The following is an 18,203-nucleotide window of genomic DNA, read 5'->3' on the forward strand; positions in this document are numbered from 1 at the left end:
CTCACCAGACAAGCCAACAACAGCCATATGTTCTTTACATGTACGTGCAGCCTTGCAGCTGCCTCTGGCTTCCATTCCAGGCTGGAGGCTATGCTGCTGCACAGCACACGCACTGGGAATCACAGCAGAAGGGCAATGACAGCGGCTCTGAAACAAGACCCAGCAGCCTTTTGGAAGCTGGTCAGAGAATAGCACTCGTACACATAATCTCCAACAGGTACATGCAGGCAGAGATAAGCCCAGCTCCTGGAGGTGCTGGCCTCTATGGACCACAAACTTAAGAGATTAATACTCCTGCCCACACACAAACAATCACAAGTCACAAGTTGTTCCCTCCTCCTCTGAAAGTTACATCTACTTGCTCCAATTTTATTACCCCTACTAGTTTTTTGGGTGGCTTTTTTTTTTTCTATGTCCTACATACAAAAAAGTTCCCTACTTAGTAAAAACCTAGACAATAATAAAAAAGTTTTATTTTTTCCAAGAGCAGCTTCGACCTTTTCATTTTTACAGCTGCTTATTCACAGCATCCCAGGGATGATTTGTCATGCTGAAGAACTTCAGTGCTACATTCTTCAGTTGTCAAGTACTGCAGCCAGCTTTACTTTAGAAGAGTAGAAAATGTGACTTTTCTGCAACGATGAAGACTCCAAGGAGTTAAAAAGTTCACATCCTTATATTGTGTAAATATCTATGGCTTTTGAAATGTTGAAATCTAATTGTTTTTCAAACTCCCAATTGGATATAACTGAATATCGACAAGCTTGCGTTCTCATGGATGAAAACTGCTTTGAAAACCTGACCAAAGTGATAAACAGGATTAACTCTGACAAATGCAGCAGTTTTAAAACTCACATTTATACTATAAATCCTCCCACCCTCTTCACTGTTTCTGTATAAATTCAGCATTGTTCTGGTTTGGTTGTTTTCTTTGGTAGCAGGGGAAGAGCTCCAGGAGCGTCTCCAGTAAGAAGCTGAGAAGCTCCCCCTGCTCCAAACCCAGCCAAGGAGCCATTAGAGGGACAACAGCTACACCTCAGCAATTAACATACAAAAGAACTGATATAACACCTGAGCAGCAAGGCACTTAAAGGAGAAGAGCAGTGCCAGCGGTGCTGGTGGTGAGAAGGGGAAGAAGGTGCCCAAGCAGAAGTTCCCCTGCAACCCATGGCGAGAGGGCAGGCTGTCCCCCTGTACTCGTGCAGGAGCATGGTGGAACATTCCCTAAAGGCACCAGAAGGGGTGAACTTGGATTTGTTGCCAGTGGACTCTAATTATGCAGCTTTGGAAGACCCTGGCGCCAGTGGAGTTGGCTGTTCCTGAAGGAGCCTGTGACTGTGACAAGCCCAGGCTGAAGCAGCTTGCTCTGGACCTCGTGGGAAGGACTCACGAAAGGGAAAGAGGTTCTTGGAGGACTCTCTCCCATGGGAGGGATCCCGTGGTGGAGAAGGAGAGGACTGTAAGGAATCCTTCTTCCTGAGGAGAAAGGAGCAGCAGGAACCACCAGCCCACGAACTGACTCTAAACCCCATGCCCTGTCCCCTTGTGCCTCTTTTACATGTTCTTGCTGGACAACAAACAGCATTTCTAAAATTTTCCTTGCTAGAAACAAATGCTGAAATCCTAATGGCTAAGGCGTCCTCCACATTCACCTGACCCTCAGCTGTTTTGATGTGGACACCTCTTTTAGCCTCCAGCGGACCTCAGAAGTACACACAATGCATCTGTCATGGTCAGTACTGATACTCAAAGCACAGTCTGGTGCAAGACCCCTTCTCACCTCTCTGCTGCTTCTATTAACATTCTCAGTCCTTTCAGCAAATTCAGGTGAATCTTGGAATTTGTGTATTCTTCCAGAAGACTCCGGAATTTGCTCCACATTCAACCAGCCCACCTGTGGAAACAAGCTCTTTATCTCTATGGCAGATCACAGACTCTCTATGTCCTCCCTCATCAGACCCTTTTTTTTAGAACCATAAACTTGCCTTGATAATTAGCCAAAGGAATGGAAAAGTGAAGATTGGAGAATCCATTATTTCTCTCAATTTCATGTTGTTAAAGACAACAAGATCAGGTCTAACAAGCACCCAATATAACAATTTTGTTTTCTGAAAACCAGGCTTTGAGAAGCAAAGTGATACCAATGACCCAGATGTTACAATCAGCAGAGAGGCAAAATATATACATACTTTTTATTCTGGGTGGACAGAATTGTCTCAGATGTGTTACCATCTCAAAGAATGAAAGCCAGCAGAAAAGTACCAGAAGGTCAGTTAGAAAAACAAAAAGTATGGGATAAATAAAAAGGGCTGTAAGCAAACATATAGTGAGTAAGACATGAAGACTGGACACCACTGACCTTCAACAGTCAAACCTGAGCTTTGTGCTTGATCACTTAACATACCTGCAACACTTGGTGACAAGATCTGCAGAACAATGGTCACACTCAAAATCTGCTTGAGGTTAAAAAAAATAGCAATCCTTTTCAAATGGTGGTACTCAGCAGGACCTGATCAACAACAGGGAAAGCTCGTACAAATGCATGTATTTCAAGTTTTATTTTTCATGTTGGTGAAACACACAGCCTCTTCTCAAGAAGCAACATCTGTAGAGCTGTTACAAACACTTTTTGTACTCTAATACACCACAGATTTGGAAAAAGAACAAGCAAAGCACAGGTCTCACACTGCACTTGGAGAAACTGATTCTTAAGTTACAGATAATTTAGAAATCTTTTGATTTTACATATACATTGCATTGGCCATCTATCAGCCTTCATGCACAATTTGATTTTATTTTTCTTAGTCAACACTGGTTTTGGAAAGTTTCTTGCCATAAATAGCATCTTTTCCACTTTAATCACTTAAATGATATTTACATATGTGTGCAAATAGCTCTGAAAGATAGAAACTAACATTAACACATAATATACAGACAGCTTCTTCTATAGTTAACATTTACTAAAAGGCAGTTAACATTCCTATCACACCTTCATTGCCTAAAATAGGAGAATAAGTTATATAAAATAAACCATCTTATTTTCAGACATCCATTTCTGCAGATTTGGTCTTTGCAGCAACATTGCAATCAGAGATCAAGATTCTACTAGAATACAGAGAATTCCCTTTCAATTCAATGGCAGCTTAGCATGTTTAGTACAAAGTTGCTTTTGTCTCAGATTTTCCACACTTGGCACAGGGAAAAGAGAAAAAAGCTATGGGAGTGGCAAGACAGTCAGATCTGTATTATTTTTTTGGCAATACAAAAAGTATGCTTTAAGAATCTAATGCATATATTTTAGTTTTTCTTCTAAGGGCCTGTTGGTGCTACAAGCACAGTTTAAATACAGTCTGCAAGTTCTTTCACAGAAGCACACAAGCCTCCCAAGTTTTCTTCTTAAGCATGTCATCTTCTCAGATGTATACAATTGTTCACACACTCACACAAAAAGCAAACTCCCTGGGATCATTCAACAAAACTTATTTCAGAATTGGAAGCAGTACAAAAAGCTTGAAGAAAATGTCTAAAGTGTTCCCAGTGCTCCTACACGTGCGGGTTTTTTTCTGCTTGTGAAAAAGACTCCCCATAAGAAGTGAGTGGTCATCTTCCTCAACAAATCCAGAGGGCAGGAGTTGAATAAACTGCAGGGAGTCGTTCCAGTAGTGAAAAAAGAACTTACAGGAAAGCCTTCAAAACGACCTTTCAAGTATACTTGTAATTAGCAAAAAGCAACTCAATTCCAAAATTTCATTAAGACTATAGAAGAGCAAAACCTTCCATATATATCATTAACAACAAAGGGAAATTACCAGTCAAACTGAAAAACTACAGGTGTAGTCTCAAATAGCTTTAAAATCCAAGCTGATTATTACATAATATAATAAGACAGAACTGCTTTTAAAACAACCATCAAATTGAGTAAGGTGCCTTTTACAGCAGCCCTGCCTGCAAATCATGCTGTAGCCTATGCACCCATCACAATACTATCAACACTATCTGCTTCAAGGGAGTATTAACCCTCTAGAATTTACTTTCATCACAGTTATGTCTGACAGACTGATGTCAGACATCACATATGGCAGACATTTGCTTGGTATTTTTGAAGACATGAAATTACATAATATGGCAGAAACTGTACCAACACTTAATGCTGTGCTTTTGGTCTATTGTTTATTAAACTTTGGGCATCACGTATCACACACAAATCTCTGCCAGTTTCCAAGTGATCTCAACCTAGTGCAGATTGTTTCTTCAGAAGAACCTAATCACAATGAGTACAATTTCCAGTGTTTTATGCTTAAAAGCTGAAAATGACCAAACAAATTTAAGACACTACAGAAGCTTGGAAAACACACAATGACTTGAAACCAAATAAAAATAGAGAAGATGCATTAAAACTTGGCTACTTTGTATTCTGAGTTAGTTTGAAAAATGCCAATTCTATGCTTTGAAAATACAAAAGAATGAAACATCTTCATAGACTGGTGTATTGATTCATAAATTAACACCTAGAACACTCACGGACTCAAACATAGCACTGAAACATTCCACCTAATTTTTTGTTTAAATCTGTCTTCAGTGCTTTATAATCAATGCACATTATCTTCTACCTTCAGTTTCTTTTTTGGTTATGGCATGCTTCAGAAACACCACTAAAAAAGTCTGTCCACTCATTCCCTTCCCAAAGTCTAAATTACAAACACTGCATACACATTTTTTACCTAAGACTTCAAGTCAGGAAAATTCTTAAGATGAAAGATGTGTGTGTACTTTTAAGCTTGCAACATAGCTTCAAACTAGTTGACTTAGTATTTTCCACACCCATATGGATACTGCTTACAAAGAGTAAGTTATTCAAATAATATTCCGCTTTGGAGTAAAAACATGTTGAAAATAAACTGAACGCTCCCCCTAGTGCTTATACCAGTGAAAAATCCTGCTTGGTACGGTCTGCCTTAAATGGTGCTAAATAGAAGGTAAATAGCCAGATGAATGATCGTATATTTCACTCAGAAAACAATCACAACCATATTACTGGGATCAGAAAGTACCAGCTGCTGAAATTCAGCATTATAAATTTTGTACCATTCTCCCTACTCCAGTGCTTCTCGGGGTTTGGTTTCTTTTAAACTGTGCTTTTAGTAAAAATTTCTCTCAATTTTTTCCCATCAACTGAAGGCAGGGTCGTGAGGAAGCTCCTACCAGGTAAGAAATGAAGTCCAAAGATGTCTCAAGATGATAGGTACAATAATGCTTTTTCTCCTGCATTGTACCCAGAAGCTGCCAAGTTAGTGTTAGCACTCCCATATCACAATTGCAATGAAGCTCTGGTAAATCTGATACCTTTGGATATGCTCAACATCACAAATAAGTCAGGTATTTAGGACAATCTATGTCTGTAACTAGCATAGTCCACCAGAATATTCATCCTCTTCCTCATCAGCATGAGAGCCCACTGCAGCTGGTCCTCTTGCTTTGTCTTGTGCAGCGTTTGGTGATTTCTTCTTGATTCCACCTCCTGGCACCACCAAGGTAAGACCAAGCTTGGCATACTGATGATAACAAGGCAAGTTTAAACTCTGTACTATCACAGAAGTACAATCTTGTTGAATTACACTGCACAATAAACTGTAAAAGCATTCCGTTCTCAAAACAGATTACTGCTGCTCTCAGTGAACATTTTTCCAGTCTAGAATTAGCCTAACATTGGTTCATTTTTTCCTATCTCAAACACTGAGACTGGGACGCAAGATCTGTCTTGATACTGCTTATTGTAGAATAATTTGGCTACAGGTGACAGCTTCCGTGGTTCAAACTTTATGTAAAAAAAAAAATTAAAATAATAGTTTTTCAGTATGCAGCTCTGCTTACACTATCTAGTACTAGTTCATGTCTTACAAGTGTTTTTCAGTAAGACCAGTACCTTTTTGTTTTACTAATTAACATAGTAATGAAGCAGTCAATACTGTCACAGAGTTTAGCATGGGTGGATGCTTCCTTTACTTCACACTTTTCCTAACCTGACACTTCCTACAATTTATGAGTAAAATAAAAAAAAAAGGGGGTGAGGGGACAGGACACAACTACTTTCTTAAAAGTAAAACAAACAAAAACACACTAATTAGTACCTTGCTAAGGAATAAACTCTGAAAAAAACCAAAAACATTCAACAATACCATCCTGTAGACATCATATTCTGTAATGTTTATGCATGTATATCAGTTATAAGGTCTTTCTGAGATAAAGCATAAGCAGCAAACTATTCTGGCCCCTAAGGAATCAAAGCAGAAGGGAACTGAATTTTGGTCAATTCAAACAAACTCAGCTAATACATAACAAACTGCTCTTTCACCTAAGCCCTCCCACAATCAGAACAACAACATGAGAATTTACATTGGCACAGCAAAGTTAAAGAACACAAAATTCACAGGCACAGGGTAGGATAACAGAGCAAGTCACAATAAATACATGGACCATGCTCTTCTTATATCCCTTACTAGAAAAAAATATCTCTCAAGCTGAACAAGTAAAAGAATTATTAAAAAAAACATAGAAACTGCCTACTCACATCATTGTCCATGTATTTGAAGAGTGGCGAATTACAGACTTCAGAAACTTGATCCTGATCTTGCTGGTCGTATCCTTCTAAAAGTTGCTCTAGTGCTGCACAGTCTTCACTTCCATTAAATCCCGGTATACTGAAGGAAATTAAGTGGTCATTTAGGGCACTTCAGCAATTTCATTTACACTCAGCTGAAGAGTCTGATTAATTGTTTATTTCACAAAACTGCTGGCTATAACCACTTTGATTTCTCCATGTACGTGGATCATATCCATAAAATGAAACCTTCAAGAATATTAGTTTGCACGCTGACAATAAGACTAGAATCATAGTCAAGACAAAAGCAGAATATTCCTGACCAGCCAATAAGCTCTTCTTCCACTTTACATACAGAAAAATTCTGTAATGAGTTCCTATATATAAAATACAAATTGAAGACTCGGAAAATATGTGAAAGATGTTTAAAAACTGATCTTGAAAAATTCTTTCCAAAAATAAAGTGCAATGTAACTTACACATATGTTCGAGTCATTTCATTTAAAACACAGTTTAAGTAAAAATATGTTGTTTCAGTATATTGTTACTGAAGTCCTAATGAAAGCTGAAATGAAGAGTGGCTGGGAAAGCCTCTCGAACCAGGGCTGAACACTAATCCAGATTTTTACACCAGAATTTTCTCCTGGATGTGTAAAGAATGTCTTCTTTATTTCAGTGTATTCAACTGGACTACTTTCTGCTTCCTAAATTATCTTTCAGTTTAATCAACTATTAAAAAAAAAAAAAAAAAAGCAGAAATCTTGCTTTTCTTCTTCCTGTGTATTAAGAGGACAAGATCTCCATCAGCATAACCAGAAATGCAGTAATTCCCATGCTGCAAACTTTTGTTGAACAAAAACATTTAGATTAATCTTTCCCTCAATCTAATCACCATACTAGAGAGTTCAGTTGATCATACTGGGATGCTGCTATCGAGCATTTTGAGACTACATTCTGTATTTCCATCCCCAATCTGTAATAAAATACAGTAACGACAAGATAGAATTTCAATGTTTTAAGGGTCTCCACACATGATATGGCAAAAAAGATTCTGAAAAAAATAAAATCCAGTTAGCAACATCCAGAAATGTCCCTTTTTAAACCTAAACATTTGTTTACAATAGCTAACCCACCTCAGTTCCATTTGAAAAAAAGACACAAACCAAAGGATATAAGTAAAGCAAGAATCCCAGCCATAACAGGATGCTGCCCAGCTTTTAACAAGGAAAAAAATGGGAAGAACTTCTAATTTCCACCTCATTTCAGCTGTGACACATAACTACTTGCTTATCACCAACTTTTTATTTTAGGTTCACTAAAAAGAATCACTATGGTAATCACAGCTAAATCTGTTAAGAGTGAAAAGAATCCCTGATACCAATATACCAGGGAAGGCTATTATTGTACTGTAAGTCAACCAAAGTATAGACTTAAAATGTCTTGACAGACAGTGTTTCCATTGCTCTTTCATAAAAATAGATCTACATTAATGATACATTCAGTTTAAACTTACAGGGCATGAAGAAGACTTACCTATAGCTTTCCCTCACACATCTTTCTGCAGCCACATAATCATTTCTGTGAAGATGGACTAAGACTTGAGCAATAGTTTTCTAAACAAAAACAAAACAAAAAATCCCTCACAACCTGATGATTCTTTAGAAATTAACAGTAAAATATGAGAAAAATACTGGGCTGCTAATGTGTAATGTGAAAATGGCCATTACAATTTGCAATGATTCTTAAGATACCTTAAGACACAGGAGAGTCAGAACAACACAGTGAAAAAGTAGTAACCCGTATGCTCAGCTAGTATGAAACAGATTATGTCCCATAACATTGTAATGAACTGTTGCACCAAGTAACAGTATTGGTGGTTTGTTATTTTGTGTAACATCTTTGTGTTTTTTGCTTTTGACAGCTCCTGTAGATAATAGCATCTTCAACATTATAGTCGTGAAAAAGCACAGTTACAAGGTTGGGGAAACATGCACTCCCACAAATTCTCATTATTTAGGAAGAAAAGTATCCCTGAATCAAGAGTTACATATTGTCAGTCAGATGTCAGCTGTCATTATTTACCCAGAATAACTTCAAATGCTTTATCAGAAATTGTCTCTTAGAATTTACCTTATAGCATGTAGGATAATTTTCAATTTCCTTATAAATACTTTTTTCCTTTTGAAGAGACAATGCAGCCTCATCTAACCTAAACAAACAAACAAAGAAACAGTTTTAAGTATCTGTCCCAGGAATACAGCATAATGAACCTGAGGCTAATTACAAAGTGTTTAACTACTATACTGGCAAGTCTACTGGAATAAAAAGCAATACAACTAAAAATCGGCAGTAGATCTCGGTAACAGCACGGATAAAGAAATACAGTCCCCCATTCCTTTTGTATACATGCAGGCTAAGAATATCCCTGGTCTTCATTCAGAGTAATCTCATTTTTCGTAACATTTTACAAGATGAATGCCTTGTTATGTACCCTAACAGATTTCTGTATTTCATGAGGTTACTATAAGCTGTCAGTAAGTCTGATACTCATGAACTATTAAGACATAGTAACTGCTTTTCAATCTGAATACTCTTTTAATCATCCTATCAAACTTCTAGAAACTAGCAGTAGCATGGGAACTTAAAGCAGCAGAGCAACCAAGTCTTTCAGATGTTCTGAAGGTATGTTGACTTGCTTTCACAGAAAGACTGCCAAGTTACTTCTTAAATTTCCTTTTCTGACTACAGCTCTGCACTGAAATAAAGTGTCTTAAAAGTAGTCAGAAGCACAGACAATTTCTTAAAGGAACTACATGGATCAGTGAAGCAAGTCTAAGCTGAACTGCAGATCAAGTTAGGTGTAAGCTATTATCAATTAAAATAAATTCCCATGGACACTCCAATATATACTCTTCTTTAAGAAGTCCAGAATCAGACTGCTGCTAACAGATTTCTGTCTTCAGGTTAGTCCCTTAATTCCCCTGTTTTATATTCCCCAGCTATAAAAGACTTTCAAGTATTTTCTACATAGTAGACTTGGAAGAAAAGAAAATTCCTGAAGTAGTACGAAGAATTCATGAAAACCAGTGCAGCTTTCGAGCTACTCAACAAGGAAACAATGCCTTACAGCACATACTCTCCCATCCCAGAACATAAAACAGGTGGCTCGTAGCTAACGTGGCATTATCTCACAGAAACTAAATTTTAGTTTGAAATGAAAAAAGTAACCGTATAGAAAACAAACAAGGGAAAAAAGCAAACGAAAAAATCCCACAAGAAACAAATAAAACCACAAAAAAATCCCAGTGAAAAGTCATTATTAAAGATTCAATTACATTTGAAAAAAAGAAGGCATAAAGCTATACCTGCGTCCTCTGACTAGAAGTCTTGATGCCTTCCCTAGCATTTCTAATGCTTGCCGTAAACGTTCCTCATTCTAGAGAAGAACAAAAAGAATTCATGCATTCCTATTTCATTTGCATAGAATTAAGACCACAAGACCTTCATTCAAGTATGTCATCTGTAACTTAGAACAATTGTCACACCCAAGTCCCACAGGCAGCTTCTGTAGGGATCTACAGAGTGAAGTGACACGACTGCAAACCTGCTAATCTGGAAACATGTGACAACATGTGACGATAGAGAAGTACATCAAAGGCAGTAGCAAAAAGGCAAAACTTCTTCTCATGGGATGGGTAGAGCCTCAAGAAAATTCTTCTCTTCTTTGCCTTCAAGGATTTCAAACTATTTTAGACTCCATGACTCAATGGCAGGCACATCCCATATCCTCTGGGCTGCCCAACAAGAGGCAGAAAAGTTTACAATAAAAGAGATTCAGATTCAGTCAAGTCTCAAACTGAGAAAAAAGCAAACTGATTCCTAACTTTTACAATCTCCTCCTCTATAGCATAAGAAGCCTTCAGCTTCATTACTCAACCAGTGACGTGAAAGGAAGGAAAAATAATGTAGAACATGATCTTAGCCTTTTTCTTAACTTTACAGCTGACCCTAAATGCCAATCCATCCTTCTTTGTATACTTTCTGGGACTGAAAACTTATTTGCTGGTGGGAAAAAAACACAACAACAAAAACCCAAAAGACCCCCACTTACTTCAAACACTGATGCTGCTTGCTGATAGAGCTGCACAGCTTTCTCTGGGCTCACATTTTCTATTAACCTGTTAGAAACAAAGAATTTATCTTCAGATTAAACGAAAATATTATTTACCTGAAAGCGTAAAAAAGACAAGAAGGAAAACCAAAAACATATTCATGGCCTGCAGGCATTCTAGCCACCAAGACCACAGACTCACTTTCCAGCCCGTTCCAGTGCAATGGCTGCTGTATCTGGTGTCCCATTCTCCAGGTACATCATACTGGCTTTCTCAATCAGCTGAACCGCCTCAGGGAGTCTCTGCATCTCCTGCAAAGCAACAGTCAGAGGGATGCTGCTGTCAAGAACTGTGCTTATGTACAATGAAACAAATCAAAGTGTAATACCCTATTTATCAGGATTCTAATTATAATATACAAACTCGTAGAGCTGGTGAAAGTTGACCACTAACTCTGTAAGATTCACTTTTAAGTACCAAACTTTCATGTAAGGCATGAATTTGTCGAAGTACAGAGTAGCAGCAGAACGTTTCCATTATCCCCTGAAATGAGGCCTTCACCTTTTCTTCTACAAAAAGCATTTTTTTCCCCCCCAATTTCAAATGTCACTTCCCTAACCTACTGAGGGTATTTGTGGAGACTAAGCCAACAGAAAAATATCACTTTGCTGTGCAATTTGCTTACGTATATTTGTAAGATGGTCCAGTACACAATATTCTTCACCATAAAGGAGAACTTTTTTATTAAAAACTAGTACATGAAAATACCTTTAGCATCATGCCAGCTTGTTCATAAGCTCTGTAAAGAGAAAAATTACAATTTAGTTAGATATGGTGTGTTTCAGCAAGTTGCGAGTTATACAGCAGAAGTTAACATGCATCAGCTGTCATTTCACTATTAATATTTAATGCTTTGAAGATGTTTCAAGTGTCTTATTTAATGACAGTGCATGTGTAACATTATCTTCCACAAATTAAATGCTTCAACTACACTCCTCACTAAAAATCTGTTCTCATTATATGACCCAAAGGCACTATTTGCATTATTTTTCATTAACTACTTATTTTGAAGTATCCTTTAATTAAAAATTTCTTTATAAGCTCAACAGTGTAGAAATTCAAAATCGCAAAAAGTTCATCTAAGAAAAAATACTTGGTATCAAAAGGTGCTGAAGAATGTCAAAATCATTTCTTCAGATGGCCACTGCAGGTTTTCAGACTTTCCCAGCCAGCACTTCCATTAAACTGCTGAGATTTGGGGCTGTTCAGTCTTGAGAAGGTTCCAGGGAGACCTTACAGTGGCCTTCCAGTACCTGAAGAGGCCTAGAGGGAAGATGGGGAGGGGCTTTTTACAAGGGCTCGTAGTGAGAGGACAAGAGGTAATAGTTTTAAAATAAAGGAGGGTAAATTTAGATTAGATATTTGGAAGAAATTCATTAGTGTGAGGGTGGTGAGACACTGGAAAAGGTTGCTGAGGGAAGCTGTTGATGCCCTCCCTGGAGTGTTCAAGGCCAGGCTGGATGGGGCTCTGAGCAACCTATCTAGTGGGAGGTGTCCCTGCCCATGGCATGAGGCTTGGAACTAGAAGATCTTGAAGGTCCCTTCCAATCCAAACCATACTGTAGTTCTATGAAACGGTGAAATCACTTGGACCATACCATTTGGTACAATGAGATCAAAATGATAGTTCATGCTTGTACCATATGTTAGAAAATTTCCTTCAGATTACTCATTGCTTCTGTACTTACTTGGCAGCATGGAAGAGACTGGAAGTAACATTGCCCAAGTCAAGGACAAAAGCCACAAAAATATAATGCAGAAAAATTATTAGCATACAAAATCTTATACAAGTACTAATTTCAAAGCAAGGGAACCCATAAAGTCAAATCAAACCTACTATATTTACAGACAAGGTGTCCAAAATACATGCTTTTAATGACAGAACAAATGCAATATACCAAAGCATGCGAACTTGTGAAAAAGCATTTACTTAAAATGTTCCTGGTTACTATTACAAGTACTTCAATAATATCAGAGTTGTATTTAGTTCATACTATCCATTCAGAGATATTTAAAAAAATAATTTCTGAAGCAGTACCTAGACATCTCAGGCACCCCATATGTTCTTGGAAATAACAGGTTTTCTAACCAAAAAGAGTTCTTCAGTTTTCTCACTCAGAGCACACAGGAATAGTCTTTTAAAACACCATTTTGTTAGATTGACAAAATGTGCAAATATATTAAAAACATCTTATACCAACCCCCCTTATCCCTCTTTAAACTAGTCAGGTTCTTGGAAAAAAGATTAACAATCAACAAAAAGATACGCTTTATTGTTTTCATGTGCCTCAGCTTCCCGTAAACAGGCTTCCCTTGCCTGGTCAAACTGCTTGGCATTCTTAAAAGCAACAGCTGCAAGAAATCAAACACAGTTCTTTTTTACAGCTTGCCATTTTACTTTCTTTACCACTTCTGTTCAATGAATGGTTAGTTTACTGAGATATTCCAAAAAATCCCAAGACATTCCTCCTTGCTTCATCAGTCAGTTACCATTAAAAACATTTATTGTCAACTGCACTCTAACACCACACCACTACTGTACCACACATCATGCATAATGTGTTTAGCTCAATTTTGGAACTCATTCATTCTGTATTTTAATTACAGAAGTGCAGGAGTGTATATGTACATAGTTTTTAATCATTAGAGGTTATGCAAAATCAGTATGGCAGGAATAGAGGGCACCATCAACAAAGCATACCTAGAACAACTTCCTCAACACAACCACTTCAGGGCACAAATATGTATTTATATCTCCATTAGACTGATAGGATATTGAAGTAGGATTTAAAATAAATATCCAGTTAAAAATTCCCCAGGTGCTTTTCCAAGTTTTTATGGTTTTATTCAGACTAACTAGAGTACATAGGAATACCTAGAGTAAGAAGTCAAAAAGCAGTGATAAATTATCAAAAGTAAGAAAATTGCTTAAGAGCAAAAAAGAAATCAACTAGTAAGAATTTTATATTCAGTGTGACACTTGCAGTGGAAAAAAAAAGAAGTGAGATGTTACTATGCCTGAAAATACTAGCAGCATCTCTACCTTACTGAGACAGCCTTTGTCAGACCATACTTCATGAGATGATGAAAAAGCTAAGTTTTATAACCAGCTCAAATATTTGTTGTTTTGTAGACAAAGTTGTAAGATTTGGGGGCGGACAAGTGAAAGAAAGAAAATTTTCTTTTTATCACATGTAGTAATATCCAAAGTAGGAGTTGCAATCTTGAAAAAAATAATTGTTTTTACAATTGTTCTAGTTCTCCCAGTAAAATCTGAAATTTATTTTACAGTGCTACTAAGAGTATTTTGTTTGCTGCTTCATGCTACTTTGTTTTCACAACACTTTTACTTACAAAGCAGTGTACTGGAAATAAGAATACCATAAACCATAAAGTATGTAGCCATATTTACAGCCATGCATACCTGCCTTCCCATATTCGGTAGCTGCACTGTCATAATCTGGTTTCCACTTTAAGAATCCAGTTTTCAGACTAAAATGCAAGAAGAAAAGCCTAATTAACAATTAGTAAAGAATTAATGTTTTGCCTCCACTTCAGCTATATTTAAAACTTTACCTCTGAGAAGGAGCAATTACTTATATGCCAATACTACGGTGGCAACACTACTGCAAAAATAAATGCCAGCATTGTTAGGAAGTGCATAAAGCACCAGTGATCACCCCCAGTTACATGTCTCACCCTAACATGCTTCTCACAAGCCCAGCTCATTAACAGTAAGAACTCAACAGAAGAAAAATACTTCCATCTACACCAACATGATATCTCAAGATTTCTAATACCACACTTGATGATATTTTTTGTTACTCATCACAAAGTTTCCAGTGTTCCTCTACAGTAATTTTTTTTTGCTGCTGAGGACTCTCCACTGCATACCCACATTAAAGAATTTACCTACCAACACAAAGCCTCATAAGTCATTTATGTGTCTACAATAAAGCATGACACAAAACGGTGCCATGCACACACACAGACATAGGAGGAAATATAAATTGCAAAATAAGGTGAATCATCAGCTAATGCTGATTTCAATATTATTACTTCCTCACATCTAAAAAATATAAAAGTTACCCTAAGTTTAGAGTCCACTTCCATTTTTGTTCCAGGTAAACACTTGAGATGCAATACTTGCTCAACTTGGAACCACAGTTGCATATAGACTCTATGTTGGTTTTGTTGTGTTACTTGGATGAAAGCCATCATATGGAACTCAAAGACAAACCTATATACTGTGTCATTTTTATCACAGGCAAGGTCTCAAATGCATCAAGCTGAAACACACAATGCTTTAATATGCACACAAATTTAGGTACCTTTTATTTCAAATGCTTTCTAAGCATTTCTAAGCTTAAAATTAATTCCAGTGAAAGGCACTTTTGGTCAGTTAATTTGAATAAGATACTCTGGTACAGATTACTTTATTCTGAGGAGTCCTCTATCACAGTTTATACTTTCTATCCATGATTTCTGGATGCCCTAAAATTAGCATATTTGAACTAGTCAGCTCCATTATATCTGCAATATAGTCTATGAAACTGAGACTTATAATCAAAATGCCTATATTTGGTGTTACAATATACGTTAAAAGACTATCGTGTGGATATTAAGCTCTCCAAGCTAAATATCGGCACAGGTCTTTGAGGCCATCTAAAAAGAAACAATGACACACTCCTCATAAGCAGGAAACAAACACACACACCATCTCAGCAAGGTGAAGCTCTTTTATTCACCACAATCCCCGTAACTCTGTTCTCCTGCTTGTCCGTCTCCCACTAACTTTAGCAGAAGTGACCCCCCTCGCCTTCCAGTCAGGGTCACAGCCACAAAGGCCACCTGACCCTTAAGAAAACTGCTCAGGCTCCAGGCCTCCGAGCCGTACAGCCTCATCGGCACGAACTTCCAGCGCCAGGGGCGCTTCCGTCTCCCAGCTCAGGGAAGAATGGCACCCCTGAGCACCCACCCCTTGCACAGAGGGACCCCTGAAGCAGAGCGGGGGCCAAGCAGCCACGTTCTCCTGCTCCCACGTTCCCTGCCGCCAGCTCCCCCAGCCCGGCACCTCCCTCCCCTTCCCCTTGGTCTGGCCGCCCGGCACAACCCGCACCCCCGCAGCCCCCTGTGAAGTCACCGTCTCCCCACCGGCTGCCCCCTACCCACGGCTCCGCGCAGGGCATCATGGGAGCCGTAGTTCCCCGCTAGGCCAACACTTCCCGCACGGCGCCGCCGAGAACTACAACTCCCAAGGACCCAGCTCCCCGCCTGGGGCGGCCCAGGGGCAAGGAGCGGGTACGGACCGGCTGCGCTAAGCCCGAGGGCAGCAGCTCCGGGGCGCAGAGGCAGCGGGAGGGAGCGGCCGCGCCGGCAAGCTGCGCGCTCCGCGGAGCCCCGGCCCAGCAGGAAGCGATACGAAGCCTCAGCGGCGCAGGAAAGCCGGGCGGGCCTGACAGCCCTGCCGCTGAGCAGGCAGCCGCCGCACCCGCTCTGCCAGCTTCCCCCCCGCCCCCCGCTCACTATTTCTCCGCTTTAGCGATGTGCTCCAGCGCCTCGTTGATCTTCTGCGCCGCCATCTCGCCAGCGCGGCCGACCCGCCCCTGCGCGCTGCCCGACCGCCCTCCGCCTCCCTGCGCGGCCGCTACGGAGCGCCGCGAGGCTCAGGGGCCGCCAGGGGCGGGGCGGGGCGGGGCGGGGCGGGGCCCGCCCTTCCTCCTCCTCCTCACCCTCCTCACCCTCCTCCTCACCGCGCCTGCGCGGCCGCGGGGCGGGGCCGTCATGGCGGGCGGAGGCGTCCGCGTCCCGCTGCGCAGCTCGTGGGATGGCGGGCGTGGGGGGAGCTGTCCCTGCGGCCCGCGGCGGTGAGGGGGCAGCCGTCCCGCCCCTCCCGCGGCAGCCCGGCGGGTGGGAGCGCTTGGCGAGGGGCGTGCGGGTGAGCGGCTGCCGGCGGTGCTGAGGAGCTGGGAGGCGCTTCCCTGGCGAGAGCGGCCGGCCCTGGCCTGTCCCAAGGCAAAGAGAAGCATTTTAGAAAATCCGAGAACGAGCGCAGCCCCGCGTTTCCCAGGGTTTTCAAGTGGAGCTCGGTTTTTGGTAGGCGTGCGCAACTCGTGGGCCAAGGGCTGGCGAGCACAGCCTCCCGTGCTCTGAGAGAAGCCTCCACAGGCCTTTTTGCTGTTATTTGCCTGTTACTTGTTTGGTATTTGTGAAAACAAGAGGCTGTTTCCGGTCAGAGTGGCACTGAAGCCTGAAGCAGAAGGTGTGAGGGGTGGCTGAGCACACCAGGGTTACTAGCACAGGCTGTGCAGTCATGCAAATGCCCAGATTAGACACCCAAGTAGCTGTGTTGAAAATGCTGGTCTCTCCTACTGCCCATCCACCTAGATTCCTTGGGTCCGTGTTTTTGTTAATCTGAAACATCCTTGAGTAACACAAGATCAGTGACTGAGCCCAAGAAGGTGTTTATTCTCCAAACCTAAACTTTGTTATTGCTTTCCAGTAATCTGAATACAAGAAATACTTGTCAACATAGAATCATAGAATCATAAGGGTTGGAAGGGACCTCGAAAGATCATCTAGTCCAACCCCCCTGCCAGAGCAGGGTCACCTAGAGTACATCACACAGGAAGGCGTCCAGGCGGGTTTTGAATGTCTCCAGAGAAGGAGACTCCACAACCTCTCTGGGCAGCCTGTTCCAGTGCTCTGTCACTCTTACAGTAAAAAAATTTTTCCTGATATTCATCTTAAACCTCCTATGCTCCAACTTGTATCCATTACTCCTTGTCCTATCACTGGTCATCACCGAAAAAAGCTTAACTCCATCGTCTTGACACTCACCCTTTACATATTTGTAAACATTGATGAGGTCCCCCCTCAGTCTCCTTTTCTCCAAACTAAAGAGACCCAGCTCCCTCAGCCTTTCCTCATAAGGGAGATGTTCCACTCCCTTAATCATCCTTGTGGCTCTGCGCTGGACTCTTTCCAGCAGTTCCCTGTCCTTCTTGAACTGAGGGGCCCAGAACTGGACACAATACTCCAGATGTGGCCTCACCAAGGCAGAATAGAGGGGGAGGAGAACCTCTCTTGACCTACTAACCACACCCTTTCTAATACACCCCAGGATGCCATTGGCCTTCTTAGCCACAAGGGCACACTGCTGGCTCATGGTCATCCTCCTGTCTACCATGACCCCCAGGTCCCTTTCACCTACACTGCTCTCCAGCAGGTCAGCCCCCAACCTGTACTGGTGCATGGCGTTTTTCTTCCCCAAATGCAAAACTCTACACTTGCTCTTGTTAAACTTCATCAGGTTTTTCCCCGCCCAAGTCTCCAGCCTGTCTAAGTCTCTCTGAATGGCAGCACAGCCTTCTGGTGTGTCAGCCACTCCTCCCAGCTTGGTGTCATCAGCAAACTTGCTGAGGGTACATTCT

At 40.7% G+C, this 18,203-nt stretch overlaps 1 protein-coding gene across 1 annotated transcript; it reads right to left on the bottom strand.

Annotated features, from left to right (window-relative positions):
• Positions 1-2,539: 2,539 nt before the first annotated feature.
• NAPG (NSF attachment protein gamma) lies at positions 2,540-16,429 on the bottom strand. Its single transcript, XM_051611043.1, has 12 exons — positions 16,297-16,429; positions 14,195-14,262; positions 13,038-13,122; positions 12,459-12,476; positions 11,479-11,509; positions 10,912-11,021; positions 10,710-10,776; positions 9,964-10,034; positions 8,729-8,807; positions 8,132-8,211; positions 6,569-6,698; positions 2,540-5,552 (listed from the first exon to the last, which is right to left on the bottom strand). Exons 1-12 carry the CDS (start codon positions 16,350-16,352, stop codon positions 5,403-5,405), a joined length of 945 nt encoding a protein of 314 aa, XP_051467003.1. The 5' UTR covers positions 16,353-16,429; the 3' UTR covers positions 2,540-5,402.
• Between the last annotated feature and the right edge of the window lie 1,774 nt (positions 16,430-18,203).

The sequence above is a fragment of the Apus apus genome, chromosome 2 (assembly GCF_020740795.1).
Source record: "Apus apus isolate bApuApu2 chromosome 2, bApuApu2.pri.cur, whole genome shotgun sequence".
In the NCBI taxonomy this organism is placed as follows: Eukaryota; Metazoa; Chordata; class Aves; order Apodiformes; family Apodidae; genus Apus; species Apus apus.

What these genes read in the sequence shown, in the direction of transcription:
- NAPG (XM_051611043.1), bottom strand. Translation starts at nt 16,352, where the DNA reads ATGGCGGCGCAGAAGATCAACGAGGCGCTGGAGCACATCGCTAAAGCG. An exon ending in ATTATCCTACATGCTATAAG is followed by an intron (nt 8,212 to 8,728) that starts GTAAATTCTAAG and finishes GTTTTTGTTTAG; the next exon opens with AAAACTATTGCTCAAGTCTT. An exon ending in TCAAATACATGGACAATGAT is followed by an intron (nt 5,553 to 6,568) that starts GTGAGTAGGCAG and finishes TGTTATCATCAG; the next exon opens with TATGCCAAGCTTGGTCTTAC.